Genomic DNA, 21,974 nt, shown 5'->3' with positions numbered 1-21,974 from the left:
TCCAACACATCACCAATAGGAGAAATCTTGTATCGACTTGTCTTAACAGGTGCTCAGTAAGTATTTCTACTGTAAGATAGTTTACCTACAATGTCTAACACATCACCAATAGCAGAAATCTTGTATCGACTTGTCTTAACAGGTGCTCAGTAAGTATTTCTACTGTAAGATAGTTAACATACAATGTCTAACACATCACTAATAGCAGAAATCTTGTATCGACTTGTCTTCAGAGGTGCTCAGCAAGTATTTCTACTGTAAGATAGTTTACCTACAATGTCTAACACATCACCAATAGGAGAAATCTTGTATCGACTTGTCTTAACAGGTGCTCGGTAAGTATTTCTACTGTAAGCTAGTTTACCTACAATGTCTAACACATCACCAATAGCAGAAATCTTGTATCGACTTGTCTTAACAGGTGCTCGGTAAGTATTTCTACTGTAAGCTAGTTTACCTACAATGTCTAACACATCACCAATAGCAGAAATCTTGTATCGACTTGTCTTCACAGGTGCTCAGCAAGTATTTCTACTGTAAGATAGTTTATCTATAATGTCCAACACATCACCAATAGGAGAAATCTTGTATCGACTTGCCTTCACAGGTGCCTGGTAAGTATTTCTACTGTAAGATAGTTTACATACAATGTTTAACACATCACCAATAGGAGAAATCTTGTATCTTCTTGCCTTCACAGGTGCCTGGTAAGTAATTTTACTGTAAGATAGTTTACCTATAATGTCCAACACATCACCAATAGGAGAAATCTTGTATCTACTTGTCTTCACAGGTGCCTGGTAAGTAATTCTACTATAAGAGAGGTAGAATTGTAGTTATAAAGTTGAGAATTGATATCGGGTATGTGTCAAAGAGACAACAACCAGACCAAAGAGCAAATAGCAGCTGAAGGCCATTAATGGGTCTTCAATGCAGTGAGAAAATCCCGCATACGGAGGCAAGCTTCAGCTGCCCCCTAAACAATAATATATAATAAGTTCAGTGATCATGGACATCATACTAAATTCCGAATTATATAAAAGAAACTAAAATTAAAAGTTAAACAAGACCAACAAAGGCTAGAGGCTCCTGACTAAGACTATATATATGAATACACTGTAGCTATGAAAAGATCTTGTTTGAAAAAATGAATAAACCAAGTAAAGATTTTTTTTACAATAATAGAAAAGTCAGCAACTGTTTAGGTTGCACTTCTGTAAAATTATAATAGATAGGTCAAATGTTCACATAATGTTCACAAGGTAAAATGTTCACATAATGTTCAAATAAGATATCTTGCTAAAACTGTCCCACTGTTAATATTTTGAAAGTTGAAAACAAAAATATCTGAGATTGAGAAGTTCATATGCATTTCCGTTTTTATCAAATGTCAAAACATAGGGCTGTGCAGCATATTTTCTTAATCTATATGCCTAAAAATTTCAAGAGTTTATAAACTTATTCTAAAATTCTGTACTACCCCTTTTTTCACTTATTGGGTCTCCCTCAAAATTCAATTTGTCCGCTATCCTTTGGTATTTATACTCTGTCAGCAGTAACTTTTACCAGATATATCATCATGAGAATTGCAACATAGAGATCATAAATGAGAACCAGTACAAAATAGATATCTACTTACCCAACCGGACAAGGCAAGGGTAAGGCAGTCAGCAACATCAAACAAATAATTCTTTTATCTGTGGTCTAACTTGCTGTAAATAGTTTGATTAAAGTATATTTAAATGTGTTTTTTTTTTTTTTTTTTCAGTCCATTGAATACAAATGTTGAAATAATGTTCAATCTGGAGTTCAAAGGTCGTTATGCTAAGAAATCAGATGGTTCTCAAATGATGTTGGACTGGTTGACCATCAAAGACATTTTATCAGCTGGTCTAAAAATAGATAGAGACGATTTTATCATAACAGGTTTGTTTTATGTGTACAATAAATTCAATAGGTATTGTAATTAAGATTTGATAAATGGGTTTCAATTGTTTTTAATGAAATGCAATTACATTTCTTCAGAAGCAGTTTTTCAAAACTATGGAAAATTTCACATTCAATTTTTAAGCCATGAATACTCAAATTTGTTTTGTGTATTAAAAGGCCCAATAAAGAAATGTTATGAAATTATTATAAAAGTTATACTTTTACAAACTGAAAGACACAGATTTCTTTCTTTCATTGTGATATTTTAAGAAATAAACTTTTTTATTTGAATAAACAATTTAAGTATTTGATATTTATCAATTACCTGGTTTTTTTTCAGATTTGACACCAATGTCAACAACAACTACAGCTGTCAAGGATTCAACAACCAATACGACAACAGCAACGCTTAAAACAACATTCTCTCAACCACATAACATGTCTTCAACAACCAAAGCTGGCAACTTTTCACCAACAGCCATGCCAAACACAACACATTGGCAACCACATAACATGTCCACAACAACCAAATCTGGCAACTTTTCACCAACAGCTTTGCCAAACACAACACATTGGCAACCACATAACATGTCCACAACAATCAAATCTGGCAACTTTTCACCAACAGCTTTGCCAAACACAACACATTGGCAACCACATAACATGTCAACAACAACCAAATCTGGCAACTTTTCACCAACAGCTTTGCCAAACACAACACATTGGCATCCAAATATTTCTACAACAACCTCCAGCTCTGTTCCCAATGGGACGGTGATTTTCTTTGTACAACTTGTGATGATTAATATGATCTGGACTCCTGCCTATAATGATACTGGTTCTCCTGAGTATCAAATGTTGATGTTGGAAATACAACAGGTATTATGAATATTATACTGTGGATTCATTATTATTCGTTGGATACCAATTTTCGTGGATTTCTTGGGTATAGATGAACCACGAAATTAAATGTTCAACAAATGACAAATTTTCTAAAGGCTTGTATAAAGACTTTGGCAAAATCACGAAATAAAATGTCCACGAACATGCAAGTTTTCCTTCATCCACGAAAATTGATACCCACGAAAATAAATGAATCCACAGTACACAATATAATGCTAAATTGTTCAATGATATTTGAAACAAATGCAAAAATTATGGCAATTTCTTCATTCACTTAGATCATAAATACTTTAAAAGGGGTAATAAAGATCCTTAGAATAAGGCTGAGTACAACAGACCGCATAGACCACTGACTCCACTAAAGAAAATAAAAACAAGGGTTAAAAACAACTAACAACACATGGTTTAGAAAACCTAACTTCTTTTCCACTTTTCTTTATAATAAAATCCCAATAAAAAAATAACAAGATGTGGTATGGTGCCAATGAGACAACTCTCCACTAGTGACTAAAGGTGTAATACCACCAAATCATGGTACGTCACATCCGGTTGCATACAAAAGTAGGTCTAAAAAAATATTTCCTTGAATTTGACAGTTGTAGGTAATTTATCCTACATTTTATTGCAGTAAAACTATTTCTGTGTCATAAACATATGTCTTGGGTATTTCAAAACACCATTATTTTTTATTTGTGATTTCTATAGAAAATTTTGTAATCTTGAGGTTACATGGTGACTTAACCTTGTACACAGATAGAATAAGGGGAGAAATTTGATTGGTTACCTTCCAATGATGATTATTTTCTTATATGCAATGAAATGTGATGTGAAACTTTTTCTATAGAACTGGACAGGATAAAACTTTACTCATGCCAAGTATTTCTTTATTTGAAACAAAGATAAATTCTGCACAATTTTTTGAAAAGTGCAAATTTAACAAAGACTAATAGGGGAAAATCAATGGTGGTATTGCACCTAATATGGGAAGCTGTACATGCACCTATGGCCTTGTGAGTAATCTCATGTGTTAAAATTTCTTGCTATTTAAGTGAAATAATACAAAAAAAGAAATATTCTGAGTGGATTGAGTCTCCAAAACACATTTTATTAGAAAATTGTCTTGAAATAGGACTGCACTATGAATATTCATTTGACAGAACAAGCCATACTAAGTGCATACATTTATTTTTTTGGAGGGGGGTGGGCTTTTTCTCCTTATTTCTTATATTTTGCTATGATATAACATTTTTCTAGGTAATACTTAAATAAATATATAGTTATAAGTAAATGAATTTTTTTTTTATGTTGTAACGACAAGTTATTCACTAAAGAGAAGCCTTTTAGTCCCTCTTTGGAACGCGGCGTAAATTTAATTTTTACGTAAGGACTTATTGAAACCTCCTTGGAGACAGTAAACTTTTATATGGATTGTTCATTCTGCTAAAATGCTTCAATTACACATTTCTTATAACATTTCTACCATAAATGAATGAAAGTTACCCCAATATTTTTATTTATTGGCCTGAAAAGTTGAAATTTTGAGGAAATGAGAGGTATAAATTGACCCAAAGAGACCTTATAAAGAAGACATAGAGGTTTATTAGTGGTATTTTATCTTCCTAAAATCATCTTGTGTATCATTTCCAACTGTTTGTAGGCAGATAAGATAGATATTTGATCATTTATTGGTCCACACTCTATTCTATCTTGATGTGGCTTGGTTTGGATTTGTCGAAGAAATTTTGCTCCGAATCACTGTAGATGTCGTCTTTCAATATACATGTACTAGATTTTTCTCAATCTATTGAACTGATTATGACAAAACTTGACAGAAATGCTGGAAATAACCAGTATTATTGTATAGCAATATAATATTTCCCACAGAACGTAACCAAAAGTTAGCGAGCAATAAATTCTAATATTGCACTAGTGCAATAAATCTTCAAAATTCATGACGTCATCAACGTTTAAATCTTAGTTTAAGGGGGCTCGCGGGTCTAAATCAACTTTTTTTTTCTAATATAGGATTTTCCTATATTTTTCTATGATTAAACCTTATCTTATACCTAATGGAAATATAAAATAAAAATATGGGGTCACCGTTCATTTAAGGTCACAATTTGCCTCCGAAAGAAGCATACATTTTTGTTAATGTCCTTTTTTTCTGTTGAACTAATAGGAGAAATATTGGTAATATCGAAATAAAAAAAGAACTAAATTACAGAAATCGCTAAAATTTTACAGTTATTTAGTTTATGTACAGCATGTTTGAAAACAATAATAAAAAATATATGTCACCGATGAGTTAAAAAAGATATTTCAATTTAAACGTCCAAAAATGCCTTTTTTGCACCAAAGGGAGATAATTTGGAGCTTTTTCAAGGATATGGACATTTTAAAAGTCATCTGTGGCCTAACCAAATCGATTTTCCTTGATGATGTTTGTGCTATATAATAAAGTAATAGCTAATTATGTAAAAAAATAAAATTTGTAATTAAAAAAAAAATGTTTAATTTTTTGCCGATTTTTTTATACCCGCGAGCCTCCTTAAACCAATTTTTACTTTCAAATATTATATTGCTATACAATAAAAGGGTTATTGCATGAATATTGGGGATATTGTCCCTCGTAGAACATATATTGCACTCGCAAGCTCGTGCAATATAAAATTCTACTCGGGACAATATTCCCCAATATTCATGCAATAACCCTATATTGCAAAGAGAAAAAGTCACATTCAGTTTATTGAACAAAAAGGTCTCCTTTAGGTGTAATACTACCAAATCATGGTACATCACATCCGGTTGCATACGAAAGTAGGTATAAAAAAATATTCCCTTGAATTTGACCGTTGTAGGTAATTTATCCTACATTTTATTGCAGTAAAACTATTTCTGTGTCATAAACATATGTCTTCGGTATTTCAAAACACCATTATTTTTTATTTGTGATTTCTATAGAAAATTTTGTAATCTTGAGGTTACATGGTGACTAAACCTTGTACACAGATAGAATAAGGGGAGAAATTTGATTGGTTACCTTCCAATGATGGTTATTTTCTTATATGCAATGAAATGTGATGTGAAACTTTTTCTATAGAACTGGACAGGATAAAACTTTACTCATGCCAAGTATTTCTTTATTTGAAACAAAGATAAATTCTGCACAGTTTTTTGAAAAGTGCAAATTTAACAAAGACTAATAGGGGAAAATCAATGGTGGTATTACACCTAAATGACACAAAAATTAACGACAGGTCACCATAAGGCCTTCAATGAGCACAACCCATACCTCAAAGTAAGCTATAGTATGTAGACCTAGTTATATTTTAATCAGCATATTTACATGTATTTCAATCTAAAAGTTTTAAAATTCCTTGTTTTTAAAAGTTATCAAACATACTTATGTTGTTACTAGAATACACCCGTGATATCACTGGTCCGTGACTGAATTAAAGTATATAACTATGCGCAAGCCTTATTTGAGTATAAGTTTTGTCATCTGGTAAAGTCATGCCGATTATAAGATACACAGTTATTCTCTGCTTTCAAATCTTTCTGTTTGAACCCGTCGAACTGGAACTTATCAATTATTGGTAATATTAATTATTTGGAAAACAAAAGGTCCTGGAAAGGAGTATTTTTTAATCAACAGCATTGTCCTATATTAATTATGAATAAAGTTGAATTCTTTGATTCGCTGTTTTACGTCATGCCCACTAACAAATTGAAAACTGTACCTTTACGCCTTATTTTTAGTCCAGATTTTTAGTATTCGTATTGTTATCTTAGAAAGTCTACAATAGGTAACAATTTGACTATTTAGGAGTGTCAACCCTGTGATTATGACCCGTGTAAAAGCATATTAATCCCGAATACACCGTTTGGTGGTGCGCCTGTCAGATGCGGAACGTACAGATAAGGTAATAGGTAACAGGTGAATATACTATTGGTATCGGTATCGGACTCGACCCGGAACTTCTTAATTATTGGCAATATTAATTACGTGGAAAACAAAAGGGCCTGGAGTGGTGTAATTTTTAATCTACACCTTTGTACTATATTAGTTATATATAAAGTTGAATTCTGTGATTCGTCGTTTTAACGTGATGACGGCTGACAAATTGGACCTCGTAATTTTAGTATTATAGATTTTCTTATTAAATTTTCTTTTCAATTTTAGATGGAAGTTAAAATGCAGCAATACATGTCATCAATGGATAATTCAACAACCATGTCTAGGTCTTTGTCCAGTTTTATGCCTGTGTCACAGATATATGGTGGTTTTCACTTTCATAAAATCAGGTATTGTGTGGACTACACTGTAAATTCTGAAATTATTGCGTGCATTTATCATTGCGATTTTGTCATTTTGGACTAAAATGTGATTTTAATTTTTGCAATATTGTGAAAAATCCCGTTTTATTCATATAAAAAATATCTAAATGAGAGTTTGAATTATTGCAAAGATAACCCTATCCCATTTTTCGCAATTATTATAAAAACATCGCAATAATTTCTGAATTTACAGTTCTAGTCCTTTTCTTGTTTCACAGATTTATGATAGAGATTTATGAGATAACAGTATTGTTTTATCACATATGGGGACATCAATTGGCCATTTCTGAACCAAACACCTAGACTTAAATTAATTTGGCCTGTTTAATTTTCATAAAATTTTGACAGAATATTTACTTTATAACCCTTTGTCAAAATTGAACCACACATTTTATTGGAAAAATTTCATTGGATATATAGCAGTTTGACACACTAATTATGATCGCTGAGAAGCTTAATATTTCCTTAACAATAGAATGTGATAAAAACGGTTAACTGATTTTTACAGAGCTATCTCCCTTTAGTATTATGTACCACCTTAATAATTGAATAAGTGGAGAAGTGTCATTAAAGCCAGTAAAGGTATTTCCAACCATAAAATTGAAAGATTTTTCTCATTACTGCATTCCTGTCAACTGACCTGTGAATTTACTAGCATACCTAATATTTTTGTCTAACATTGATGGAGTCAAAATGCGAGACATAAGTTTGCTTAGCTGTGTCAGTGGCATCAACAATGTATTAGATTGTTAATAGGTGTAGTTTATGGTGAACCACTAGTGGTAAGTCAAAGATGTTTGGTATGCAGTTGTATTAGCCAAGGGGGTGGTTTATAAAATTCATTAACAAATTTGGAGTTCATGCATTCCCTGAAGGTAGTAAAGGGGGGTATCTGCACGGAAGAACGCAAAATAAAATTGCCATTTCACGATGATCAAACAATTAAAAATTTCTTGCATGTTGATCTTTTTACCGATTTCATGAAACACGGTGAATAACGAAACTTTTTCACGGCTGCACATGACAAAACATGTTGCATGAAAAAAGCCCTTTACCACCCTCTTCCCTCAGTTTCTGTTTGTTACAGGATTTGAATATTAGTAAACAACTAGTAATGTAGTCTAAATTTACTAAGTTTTTTTCATTTATTTTGCAGTGAATTCTATGGCAATGTTATGATAATGTTTAACCTAGTGTTTAGAGCTCGTAACGCTATTATGCCAGATGGTTCTATGATGACGATGGATACCAACATGGTGGGAAATATTTTATCAGATGTAATTCATGTACACCCAAGTCAAATGCATATTAAAGGTAAGTATTAATTCTACCCCCCAAAAAATTTCTACCTGCAAATCTAAACCTTTTCCTATTGCTGAGATTCAGTGAAACTTTATTTAACATTTTTGTAACTGGCAGTGTTCTAGTTATTTAAAAGTGCCAGTCTTTGTAAGAATCAGGCAATTTAGGGAAAAATCAAAACATGATCAGAAAAAACCCACCGAGCTAATCATGCTATTTAATACTAACCATCGTCCTGAGTTAAAAATAATTGGTCTTTCGTTTGTGTGTGTCTGGTAATATCAAATAACTTGGTTAGAAAATTGGTTAGAATGATAGCAAATTATAACAAATTACAGAGTTATCTCCCCTTATTCGTTAATTTCTAGTGCATTTCAACCAAATTGTATCTTCTATTACCAGAACAGATAATGGAAATAAATGTTATTTTTGTGCATAACTACATTTTATGAACTGAAATCAATGTCAAATTGGGTGGGTTTTTTTGGTCATGTTTTCACCACTGCCTGATTCTTAGGCAGACTGGCACTTTAAAACTATGATTTCATTGTAGAAGGTTGTTGTTTAAAGACAGTTTCTCAATCATATTTATAGATAAGAAAAATTATTATAATTGATTAAATTAATGTATTTTTGCTAGATTTAATGTATTTTGGTGTTGTTTAAAGCTTTTTAAAAGTTGAAACTATTCATTTCCATTAATTGTAAAGTATTTTTTCCCCTTCAGAAACAATAATTATGCACTATTATTAAATGAGTACTATGCTAAATAGTGTAATGTTTTTTTAGATAATTTTGCATTCTGGAATAGACACATACTGAAAAAAGACCCCATGACCCACATTCAATAATTAAACTTCCCTTTCGATCCTCCTTCATACATTTTAATGGATTAGCCCTTATTAAATGGCAAAATCAATAGCTCAATTTACAGCTAATTTCCTAATGCTTGTAGAGTAAAACTTTGGTTGGCTTGCTTGCTTTGTTTGTATAATTGTTTATACAAGCTTTGTAAATAAGATTGGCATTTTTAAACAATATATATAGGCATAGTTTACCTGTATATATTATATTTGAATTTAATTGGGTTATATCCTAATATGATTGTACAATATACAAACAAAGTAAGAAAGCTAACCTAAGCTTTGCTCTACATGCATTAGGAAATTAGCTGTAATGTTTTTGTAACATTTGATTTTTATAGATTTGATGTCTGAACCAGAGAGAACTACACATACTGGAGGTAACACCACTACAATGACTCCACCAAGTAATACAACAGTACAATCAGGTATTTACTCTTCTGTGTACTTTTATACCATAGGGTAGCCATTTTTGTGAAAAAAAAGTTGTACATAAGAATCTGGCATTTTAAAGCCTTCATACCTGCCAACTTTCCAAAATGCCCATGCCTGGCCCAATGGGGGGTTTGGGTGCAAGATGGCTGTCATAGTCGTAAAAAAACTTCATGGGGGCCTTCAAATACATTTTAATGTTGTTTTTGGCTTCTTCATACTTTTACAAGCCTAAAGTCATTATAAATTAATTGTTTTGTTTAAAATTGTGGACAAAATTGCTCTTTCAAAATTTCAATTTGGAAACTTCCATGGGAGAAATCCCCCGCAAATAGTGATAGTTGGCAGGTATGCTGTGATGGTACTTTTATACCATAGGGTAGTCATTTTTGTGAATAAAAGTTGTACATCAGAATCTGGCATTTTAAAGCCTTTTGATTTAAATTTTTAAAAATGATACCTAATAACAAAACTATGATCACACACAAATCAATTAAGAAAACCAGAAATTTACAAACACAATAACTTTTTTGAAAATATCAAGTTTAGATATTTTGGTTTTGATCTGCTTAAACATTTTTCCCAGTAATTTTGTGTAATAATCTAGAGAAAAGTGTATTAAAAGATTAGACCTGACAGTTTCATTGTATAATATGAACGATGACACCAGGTTGATTAATATTAGAGTAAACTCAAGGGGCAATTACCTGAAGGTTTAGGAGCAGAACACAGCTAAATTTCTAGTAAATGTTTAATGAATTGTAGCAAATTTCTTCCATCAGATTCTGATACTGTAAACTCAGAAATTATTCCAAGGTTTTTATTATTGCAAAATCCCAATAATAAATGGCCATGTCATTATATCTGAATTTACAGTTATAGTGCAAAAATCTATCTTCATGCCTTATATATCATGTACTGTAGTACGCCGCTAGATTAAAACTGACGTGGAAAGGTAACATATGGCCACCGAAAGCTCTTTTTTTGAGAGCCCAGGTGGTCGTGTGGTCTAGCGGGACGGCTGCAGTGCAGGCGATTTGGTGTCACGATATCACAGTAGCATGGGTTCGAATCCCGGCGAGGGAAGAACCAAAAATTTGCGAAAGCAAATTTACAGATCTAACATTGTTGGGTTGATGTTTAGACGAGTTGTATATATATATATATATATATATTGTAGTACGCCGCTAGATTAAAACTGACGTGGAAAGGTAACACATGGCCAGCGAAAGCTCTATTATTTTGTAGAGCCCAGGTGGTTGTGTGGTCTAGCAGGACGGCTGCAGTTCAGGCGATTTGGTGTCATGATATCACAGTAGCATGGGTTCGAATCCCGGCGAGGGAAGAACCAAAAATTTGTGAAAGCAAATTTACAGATCTAACATTGTTGGGTTGATGTTTAGAAGGGTGGTATATACATTATGTACACAGCCATGTATCACCATCATTGATGGCAATCCGATGGATACATCTGTTGTAGAGTTGTCACTGACTCAGACGTACTTATAAATATAATTATTTTCTGTGACTGTATACTACATTAATTTGTAGGATCCTTTACTATAGATAATTTAGCTGATCTGTAACAATAACATCTTCATGCCTTATATATCATGTACTGTAGTACGCCGCTAGACTAAAACTGACGTGGAAAGGTAACACACGGCCAGCGAAAGCTCTATTATTTTGTAGAGCCCAGGTGGTCGTGTGGTCTAGCGGGACGGCTGCAGTGCAGGGGATTTGGTGTCACGATATCACAGTAGCATGGGTTCGAATCCCAGCGAGGGAAGAACCAAAAATTTGCGAAAGCAAATTTACAGATCTAACATTGTTGGGTTGATGTTTAGATGAGTTGTATATATATATATATACTACTACTTTTTCATTAAGATGCAACTCATCTTAAACCATACAAAATTAGGAAAAATATGATATATATGATGAATAAATAAATTTATCTTTGAAATAAACTTTTTTTTTCGACAGAAAAAATGCAAATTGAAAGAAAATATCAAGAGACCTTTGTCAATCCGTGTATACATATTATACGCTTTCACGCATGCTCAGATGTACTACCTGTGAAATTTAAAAGCTTTTTATTTTAAGATTTGACCACTTGTACCACGATAAAATGTTTATGTTATAATTAGTAATTTCTATGATATATTTTCAGCTGTATGTATAGAGGCCACATCAAATTACCATAACTCTTTCTGTAAACCATTGGGCTTTAACTTAACGTCATATCCCAACTTTGTTGGCCACCAATCAGAAGCAGAGGCTAGCCAGGTGGCGTTAGTGTTGCTAAATTACCTGTTCAACTGTACAGTAAATTCAAGCCCTGTACCTGTATTTGTAATGATGTGCTCAGTTTTAACTCCCTCCTGTGAAGATGGAAGAGTTATACCACCATGTTCAGAGCCATGCTACGGTTAGTTTATATCTATAGCAATAACATAGAATTTTCTTAACATGAGAATACAGTCAAACCTGATTTAAAGAGACCACCTGTATTAAGGCTTAAAGCAAAAACCTGTGGTATAAGACCATTGATTTTAGATCCCTCTTAATTAGTGCATTCAATATCTATTGAACCTGTTTTAAAAGAGCACTTGTCTTATGAGACCTCTTTTTTTGCTTTCCCTTGAGTGATCTCTTAATAAAGGTTTCACTGTACTTTGAATTCATATATTTTTATGGATATTTGATTTTGTGGTTTTTCAAAAATATGCATACAAGCCTATAGACAAATTTAGAATAAAAAAGAATGTTTTCCTAGTTTTTTTTATGGATGTAATGCTTATAATCCTCCTTACAATTTTTATGATTAACCAGTTTTACACAAAATTTGTTTGGAGAACACTGGACCTCTGAAATGAAACTTCTAGAATCTCTTGAAATTCATAATATTGTGTATGCATTTGTTATATCCTAATTGTTGAAAAAAGCAAAAAAGTACAGTTTTCACCCATCTGATTACAATACAGATATTGTGGTTTACTTTTTGTTCTGGTAATTATTAAATCTGACAGCCAATGAAACTGCAGCCTTCAACTTTTTGAAGGTGTGTATCAATTAGACAAAACCAGAGGATATCGAAGGACTTTATAACAGATTGTGTTTAGATCCTTGTAAGCTTTAAGGTGGTACCTAACACTACAGGGAGATAACTCTGTAAAATCAGAATAACGTTTTAATGACGGTGTGTTCTTAAGAGAATATTAAGCTTCTCAATGATCAAAATAAGTGTTTGTCAAACTGCCATATGACCAGTGTAATTTTTCTGATTAAACGGTTGGTTCAATTTTTTTGATTTTTTTTATATTTTTGTCAAAGGGTCAAAGTAAATACTTTGTCAAAATTTTCAGAAAATTAAACGAACCAAATTAATTTTAGTTCAGGTGTTAAGTGCAAATGTACCACCTTAATGGCTAAGACTCAGATCTAAATTTTAATTAGATTGAATTATCATAATCTTAAAAACTTCGCAAAATTTTTGAATGTTCAGAATTCAAGTATGCAAATTAAATAACAATAATTTTTGCTTTCAGAGGTAGCCATGACTTGTGGATTACAGAATATTTTAGAAAATGTTCTTGAAATGTGTAGCTCATTTCCTTCTTACAGTAGTGGTCAACAATGTATACATTATTTGGATCGAATTCCTTCAAGTAAGTTTATGAGTGATGTAAGATTTTGTATAGGGCTATTCAGGAAAAAATATATGTGGGGTTTGAAGGCTCTTTAACTATTATTGTATGGGTTTGGGGATGTCAGAAAGATTAAACTTTGTGATTTAATGTATGCATAGTAAAATCAAATTGTATGGGTGATGGCCATAAAAAAAAAAGGTGCCATCCAAACCCTGACACTGCTTTAACAGTGACCTGATGTTTTTGGGTAAGAACAATGAAAGGTTTTAAAGGGCCGATTTTGGCCTCAAATTTCAATTTCATCTAACAAAAGATTTAAACACTTTTTTAAAACTTAAGTGTCTATTTCTATGATGAGTTTATTTTCAATTGATTCGATTAGTTTATGTGAAAGATTTTAAATGATTTAGTCATTAATAACGCTCCGATTCAAGCTTATATATATGAAAAATCGATCAAATATGCCAAAAAACGTCACTTTTCAGATGTTTTTTTGTAAAAAAGGAAATTGGCCGCATCTGTGTCCATCCTCAACCTTTATATATATTTGTATTATTATCAAATACAACTGTCATTTCAATATTATGAATGAACACAAAAGCAGCCACTTTCATTTAAGACGGAAACTGTCTAAAATTTAACTAAAATGCTAAAATTTTGAAAATTTCAGTAATTTAGCATGACTTAATAATGCTAGTTCCTTATATATGTGCATTATATTGTAAAAAACAGCCCATATTTATGTAGCAGAAGCATTCTTATTTTTAATGAATAGCTTAAATACTACATTTTCACAATTTTGTTAAACTGCTATATTTTGGGGCCCAAATGGGGCCCTACTGAACGGACTCTTACCCAGAGACCTTTAGATTTTGAAACAACCAATGTTTACATTCTTTATGTGTCTTTCTCTTAATCAGGTGCCTGTAGTTCAGTGGTTGTTGGTTTGTGTCAGTTATATTTGTTTTTGTAAATTATTTTGTTATAAATTAGTTTTCTCAATTGAATTGTTTCGAATTTTTCATAATGGAGCCTTTTATAACCGACTGTACTATATCATTTTTTCTCATTGTTGAAGGCCATACAGTTGCCTTTAATTGCTTACATCCACTTCATTAGAAATTTGACACTCTTATCACATCTACTTAATTTTATGAATATATGATTATTATAGCATTAAATGCCTTTTTAAAGGAATTTTGGTGTATAAACAGGACCAATTCACTTACAAACAAACAAAAGTAAGGAACTTGGAGCTGGTTTGTGTTATTATTGCTCACTACATTGGTTACGGAAAGTAGTTCTAGCAACATCACTAATGAAAAATAAATAAAGTCAAGAGCTACTTTCGGAAACCCTCTCCACCAATCATATTAATGTATTCCCTACTATCGCAATTTTTTCGAAAATTTCCTTTGATCTTACTGGCTGATTATTTTCTTTCTCAGCACAGTAGAGTGAAATGAAAAAATTATCACTAGAAACCAAGGGAGCAAGTGTTCCTTGTCAATGAAATTAATTAAGGTTGTCATAGGTAAAATAGCGATAAACAGATTATCATTGGTTATCTCATCTTGATTGCTTTTCTCACTTTCTCACTTTTGCCATGTCAGCTCAAGCAATAAAATCAATCTCGTTGAGATGATTAACGATAATCTATTAATATTCAAATAATATAAGAATTATTATTTTATTTTTCCAGCACCTGTGCCGACAATAAGTAACACAACTACACCATCCAATGGGAATGGTAAGTTTTGTTAAGGTGATAAGGAGATGATGGAAGTGTTTAAGGTGGTACCTAACACTACAGGGAGATAACTCTGTAAAATCAGCAGAACATTTTAATGACGTTGTGTAAATAAGAGAATATTAAGCTTCTCAATGATCAAAATAAGTGTTTGTCAAACTGCTATATAACTAGTGTATTTTTTCTGATAAAACGGTTGGTTCAAATTTTTATACGACCGCAAATTTTGAAAAAATTTTCGTCGTATATTGCTATCACGTTGGCGTCGTCGTCGTCGTCGTCGTCGTTGTCCCAATACTTTTAGTTTTCGCACTCTAACTTTAGTAAAAGTGAATAGAAATCTATGAAATTTTAACACAAGGTTTATGACCATAAAAGGAAGGCTGGTATTGATTTTGGGAGTTTTGGTCCCAACATTTTAGGAATTAGGGGCCAAAAAGGGCCCAAATAAGCATTTTCTTGGTTTTCGCACTATAACTTTAGTTTAAGTTAATAGAAATTTATGAAATTTTGACACAAGGTTTATGACCACAAAAGAAAGGTTGGGATTGATTTAGGGAGTTTTGGTTTCAACAGTTTAGGAATTAGGGGCCAAAAAAGGGCCCAAATAAGCATTATTCTTGGTTTTCGCACAATAACTTTAGTTAAAGTAAATAGAAATCAATGAAATTTAAACACAATGTTTATGACCACAAAAGGAAGGCTGGTATTGATTTTGGGAGTTTCGGTCCCAACAGTTTAGGAATTAGGGGCCAAAAAGGGACCCAAATAAGCATTTTTCTTGGTTTTCGCACCATAGCGTTAGTATAAGTAAATAGAAATCTATGAAATTTAAACACAAGGTTTATGACTATAAAAGGAAGGTTGGTATTGATTTTGGGAGTTTTGGTCCCAACAGTTAAGGAAAAAGGGGCCCAAAGGGTCCAAAATTAAACATTGTTTGATTTCATCAAAATTAAATAAATGGGGTTCTTTAATATGCCGAATCTAACAGTGTATGTAGATTCTTAATTTTTGGTCCCGTTTTCAAATTGGTCTACATTAAGGTCCAAAGGGTCCAAAATTAAACTTAGTTTGATTTTAACAAAAATTGAAACCTTGGGGTTCTTTGATATGCTGAATCTAAAAATGTACTTAGATTTTTGATTATTGGCCCAGTTTTCAAGTTGGCCCAAATCGAGGTCCAAAATTAAACATTGTTTGATTTCATCAAAAATTGAATAATTGGGGTTCTTTGATATGCCAAATCTAACTGTGTATGTAGATTCTTTATTTTTGGTCTAGTTTTAAAATTGGTCTAAATTAAAGTGCAAAGGGTCCAAAATTAAACTAAGTTTAATTTTAACAAAAATTAAATTCTTGGGCCTCTTTGATATGCTGAATCTAAACATGTACTTAGATTTTTGATTATGGGCCCAGTTTTCAAGTTGGTCCAAATCAGGATCTAAAATTATTATATTAAGTATTGTGCAATAGCAAGTCTTTTCAATTGCACAGTATTGTGCAATGGCAAGAAATATCTAATTTCACAATATTGTGAAATAGCAATTTTTTTTTAATTAAGAGTTATCTTTCTTTGTCCAGTATAGTAAGCAAGAAATATCTGCAAGAATTTTTTTTAATTGGAGTTATCTTTCTTTGTCCAGAATCAACTTAAATCTTTGTTATATACAATATACAATGTATATTCACTTTTTACTACCAACTGATAAATTTAAATAATCTTTACCATTCAGTGATAACAAGCAGTTTTTTTACATCTTAATATTTTATGATGTATTTAAATGAGTAGTAATTGTTGCAAACTCCATTAGAATATTTTAATTGAAATTAGTTTTGGAATAAGGGAAAGGGGGATGTGAATAAAAAATTGGGTTCAATTTTTCTCATTTGAAATTTCATAAATAAAAAGAAAATTTCTTCAAACATTTTTTTGAGAGGATTAATATTCAACAGCATAGTGAATTGATCTAAGAGAAAACCAAAATTTTAAGTTCATTTGAATACATTCATTCTGTGTCAGAAACCTATGCTGTGTCAACTATTTAATCACAATCCAAATTTAGAGCGGAATCCAGCTTGAATGTTGTGTCCATACTTGCCCCAACCGTTCAGGGTTCAACCTCTGCGGTCGTATAAAGCTACGCCCTGCGGAGCATCTGGTTTGAAATTAGTATATTTTTGTCAAAGGGTCAAAGTAAATACTATGACAAAATTTTATGAAAATTAAACTAGCCATATTGATTTTAGTGAAAGTGTTGGGTACCACCTTAACAACCTTGAGTGGCTTTACAGCCCCTGCACAGTCGGAATACAGTATAGGTGTCTTTCCCCATCTTGGATTGTTCATTTACAGAGAATCTAAGGTCCAGATTTTCAATCAAGTTACCGAAATTTGATGCAGGAATACAGATAACTAATGTGAATTATTGTTTCAAAGAAAAAAATTATAAGATTTTAACTTAAGTGTAGATTTTTTTTGCTTGAACAAATTCTATCATTATTAATTTATACTTCCATACCATAGTTCCTTTTATTCATGTTATTAGCATTTTCCTTATTTCATGGGTTAAATCTATACCCAGGAGAAGCAGAAATATTGCTGGCTTTCAACGAGGATTATGTATAATAATTTTATATTAAATTGTTGGTTTTATAATAAAAAGCTTGCTCAGAAATATGAATTTGTAATTTTAAAAGAATAAAAATCTTGAATTTTGTGTCTTATTTTTGAATGTGCGTTTTCATATTTGCATGACCTTTTCTCCTAGCAACTTTAACAATTATTAAAGCATTGCAAAAAATGTTGACTGTATTATTTGCTGTGATAGCTGTTGTATATGAAAGTTTTTATTTTCTAGATTGTACATTAACTGGAAAAGTGACCTGTCCTGATGGTTCCTGTATTATGTCCCATTTGTTGTGTAATGGAATTGCTGATTGTTCAGACGAATGGGATGAACAAAATTGTAGTAAGTGGGGTTTTTTTTCTATCTTTTTTTTTGAATTTTCAAATCGATTCAAATGCCCTGAAAATTTTCACTTCAAATTGCTGTTTTTATAATAAACAATTTCCAAAAATCCAAAGGTAAGTGCATCTTAATTTTGCCAAAAATGTTTTGCTACCTAACACTGTTTGTATTTATGACTTTTCCTGTTGTTGAGATTCAGGTAAACTTCAGTTAACATTTTGTACCTTTTGTAGATTTAATGTATTTTTTGGGGTTTTTAAAAGCTTTTTTAAAAGTTGAAACTATTCATTTCCATTAATTCCTTCAGAATCAACAAATGCACAACAAATGTATTATGCATAGTAGTGCACAAAATGTGGTGAGCTGCGTCCCTCCATTATGGGCTAGTAAGGAATCTGTCTGACATTGTTTACCTTTTTCAATCTTTGATTTAGCTCATATATCAGGTTTACTTTTGTCCATACATAATAATATTATTGAACAATTAAGCATTATTTCACTTTTGTAGAGAGTACTCATTACAATTTTTAGTGTATGCATTTGCCTTGCCTGTTGAGATGCCTAAACCATTGTTAGAGAAAATAGTAAACCTTATTTAATAATGATAAATTTTATACAGTAATTGACCACCACCAAAGTGTCAAATTTAAATTTATTTTCAAAGATTCGTCAAATTTCCTTATCCAATCCTTTGATTAAAAAATTATCATCAGCTAGCTAAAAAGTAAATGGCTACAATACCAAACTCAATGGAAAATTCTAAATAGAAAGTTCCTTATCAAATGGCAAAATTAAAAGCTCAATAACTAAAAAAATATGTTCTCAATTTAATGTTTTTGTAATATTTGATTTTTATAGATTTGATGTCTGAACCAGATAGTACTACACATTCTGGAGGTAACACCACTACAATGGCTCCACCAAGTAATACAACAATACAATCAGGTATTTACTGGGATAGTACTTGTACACCATTCTGCACTTTTTCTCCATAATACTCCACATTCTTCAAACCCCATTTACAAGTGCTGGCAGTAATACCACTACAATGCCTAACCCAAGTACCACAACACCATCATCACAAATTTAATAGTACTTTTACACCATAGGGTAGTAGTTTTTGTGAATTAAAGTTGTCATCAGAATCATTCATTTAAATTGCAAAAAGAAATGTTCCTTTGATATTTTGATTTAAATCCTGAAAGTAAAACTATGTACTCTGAAACACCCAAATCAATAAAACTAGAAATTAACAAAGAAACTTAAGGAAGCTGGCTTGTCATGTTTAGATTTTTTGTCAGATTTTCAGAATCCTCTGGTTTTATCCATTTGAATGCCTTGAAAAAAATTGCCCAGTGACCCCCATTTTTATTTTTGTAAATCTTTTACATGTATAATGATAAGCCATAGCCATCTGTTAAAGTCTTATTAATTTTTAATTACTTTTTAACTGTTTTTGAGAACTTTAACTTGTCAATGATAAAACTATGAAAAGTCAAGAGAGAATATTTCCCCGCCAAAATTTCAATGGCTAATATCTTGAAAACAAGCACAGTGACCTATATATCTGTTTTGCTCTTTGGATACCTTTATTAACCCCCTATCTATATAAACTACTGTTTTGAAAAGTTAATTACCTTGAAACTGAGAAGCGAACTCCCTTAAACACCTGCAATTTTATGCATATTTTTCCACTGCATTGAGAAAGTTTCAATATATCTGCAATTGAGAAAGTTTCAATATATCTGCAATTGAGAAAGTAGAATTTTCAAATTGAATAGTAGGCAGACATTTTTGACCTACAATAACATTTTCCCAGTAATTTGTTTAATTATTTTACTGAAGAGTGTATTAAAAAATTTGATATGACAGTTCCCTTGTATCTTGTCATTTAGGTTGGTACAATGTAAGAGTAAAACTCTTGGGGAAATATCTGAAGGTTGTATGAGAATAACACGGCAAAACTTATGTTTTACTTTGTAAATTGGAGTAAAATCCTTCAATCAAATTATGAAAGCAGTTCTTAAATAAAGTAAAATGTTGATGTTAATATTAGTACTGTGGTTTCATTTATTTTCGTGGGTACCAATTTTCGTGCATTAAGGAAAACTTGCATGTTCGTGAATATTTATTTTTGTGGTTTTGCCAAAGTCTGCATACAAGCCTATAGAAAACTTGCTATTAGTTGAACTTTTAATTTCGTGGATCACCTGTATCCACAAAATCCATGAAAAATTGGTATCCAATGAATAATAATGAATCCACAGTAAATTAATAAAGTGTTTTTTACTTCCTAAATTTGTCTTTGAAATAATCTTTTTTCCACAAAAACATCAATTTTGAGAAAATATCCAAATAATAAGATCGTTATCAATCCAAGTCTTATACGCTTTCGTGCATGTTGAGTTGACATACTGCCTGCGAAATTTAATAACTCTTTGTATCAACACTTGCCCAATTGTACCACAATCTCGTGGGCATCTTCTAGAATTAAAAAAATAAAATGTTGATGTTATATTTAGTTTCTTCTATGATATATTTGCAGCTGTTTGTATAGAGGCCACATCAGATTACCATAACTACTTGTGTAAACCATTTGGTTTTAATTTAACGTCATATCCTAACTTTTTGGGCCACCAATCAGAAGCAGAGGCTGGCAACATAGCATTAGTCCTACTAAATTACCTCAACTGTACAGTAAATTCTAGCCCTGTACCAGTATATGTAATGATGTGCTCAGTTTTAACTCCCTCCTGTGAAGGAGGAAGAGTTATACCACCATGTTTGGAGCTATGCCTTGGTAAGTTCTTATCTATAGCAATAACTTAGGAATTTTCCTAACATGGAAATTAAGGTGGTACCCAACACTTTCACTAAAATTAATTTTGCTCGTTTAATTTTCATAAAATTTTGACAAAGTATTTACTTTGACCCTTTGACAAAAATATAAAAATTAAAAAAAGATTTGAACAAATTGTTTTGTCAGAAAAATTACACTGGTTATATAGCAATTTGACAAGCACCAATTTTGATCATTGAGAAGCTGAATATTCCTTTTTCAACACAACGTAATTAGAACGTTTAGCTGACTTTACAGAGTTATCTCCCTGTAGTGTTGGGTACAACCTTAAGTTCTGATATTTATTTTCATGGATATTTGATTACATGGTTTTTTTCTAAGTGTGCATATAGGCATAAAAAGTTATAGAAAATTTTTTAAAAAAATCTCAGATTTTGTTCTGGATGAGATGCTGTTTTTTCTTCTAACAAAATTTATGACAAATGCCATGAATTCATTTATTTAAATGGATATTCGATTTCAAGGTTTCACCAAAGTGTGATTACAAGCTAGCCTATTAGAAAATTGAAAAAAAGATTTTTTTCCCAAATTTTGTTCTAGATGTGATATTGCAATTGATGAAAATTGAAAAAACGTGTAAACTTCAGCCTTCAACTTGAATGTGTGTATCAACTAGACAAAACCAGAGGATCCCCAAAGGACTTTCAATCAGAAAGTAGAATGAAATTGTGTTCAGATCCTTGTAAAGATGGCTTGGACACAGATCTGAATATTAATCAGATTGAATTTTCTCAATCACAAAAATATCCCAAATTTATTATGAACATTTTTGAATGTTCAGAATTCAAGTATGCAAATTAAATGACAATAACTTTTGTTTTCAGATGTGGCCATGACTTGTGGCTTTCATAATATTCCAGGACTAGAAAATGTCACTGAAATGTGTGCCTCATTCCCTTCCTACTATAGCGGTCAACAATGCATACATTATTACTATCGTATTCCATCAAGTAAGTTTATGAGTGATGTAGA

At 31.7% G+C, this 21,974-nt stretch overlaps 1 protein-coding gene across 1 annotated transcript in view; it reads left to right on the top strand.

Annotated features, from left to right (window-relative positions):
* The first annotated feature begins 362 nt into the window (after positions 1–362).
* The window catches only part of LOC134689809 (MAM and LDL-receptor class A domain-containing protein 2-like), a 156,970-nt gene continuing 135,358 nt past the window's right edge, over positions 363–21,974 (top strand). Inside the window, exons 1-9 of the mRNA XM_063549774.1 lie at positions 363–428; positions 1,769–1,926; positions 2,270–2,808; positions 7,016–7,137; positions 8,327–8,484; positions 9,677–9,763; positions 11,941–12,198; positions 13,319–13,438; positions 15,123–15,170. Of these exons, the coding sequence (XP_063405844.1) occupies positions 370–428; positions 1,769–1,926; positions 2,270–2,808; positions 7,016–7,137; positions 8,327–8,484; positions 9,677–9,763; positions 11,941–12,198; positions 13,319–13,438; positions 15,123–15,170 (1,549 nt within the window). The 5' untranslated portion in view covers positions 363–369. The remainder of the gene's footprint in view (positions 429–1,768; positions 1,927–2,269; positions 2,809–7,015; positions 7,138–8,326; positions 8,485–9,676; positions 9,764–11,940; positions 12,199–13,318; positions 13,439–15,122; positions 15,171–21,974) is intronic.

This window comes from Mytilus trossulus, chromosome 11 (assembly GCF_036588685.1).
Source record: "Mytilus trossulus isolate FHL-02 chromosome 11, PNRI_Mtr1.1.1.hap1, whole genome shotgun sequence".
Classification (NCBI taxonomy): Eukaryota; Metazoa; Mollusca; class Bivalvia; order Mytilida; family Mytilidae; genus Mytilus; species Mytilus trossulus.
This window is presented reverse-complemented; position numbering and strand designations above follow the sequence as displayed.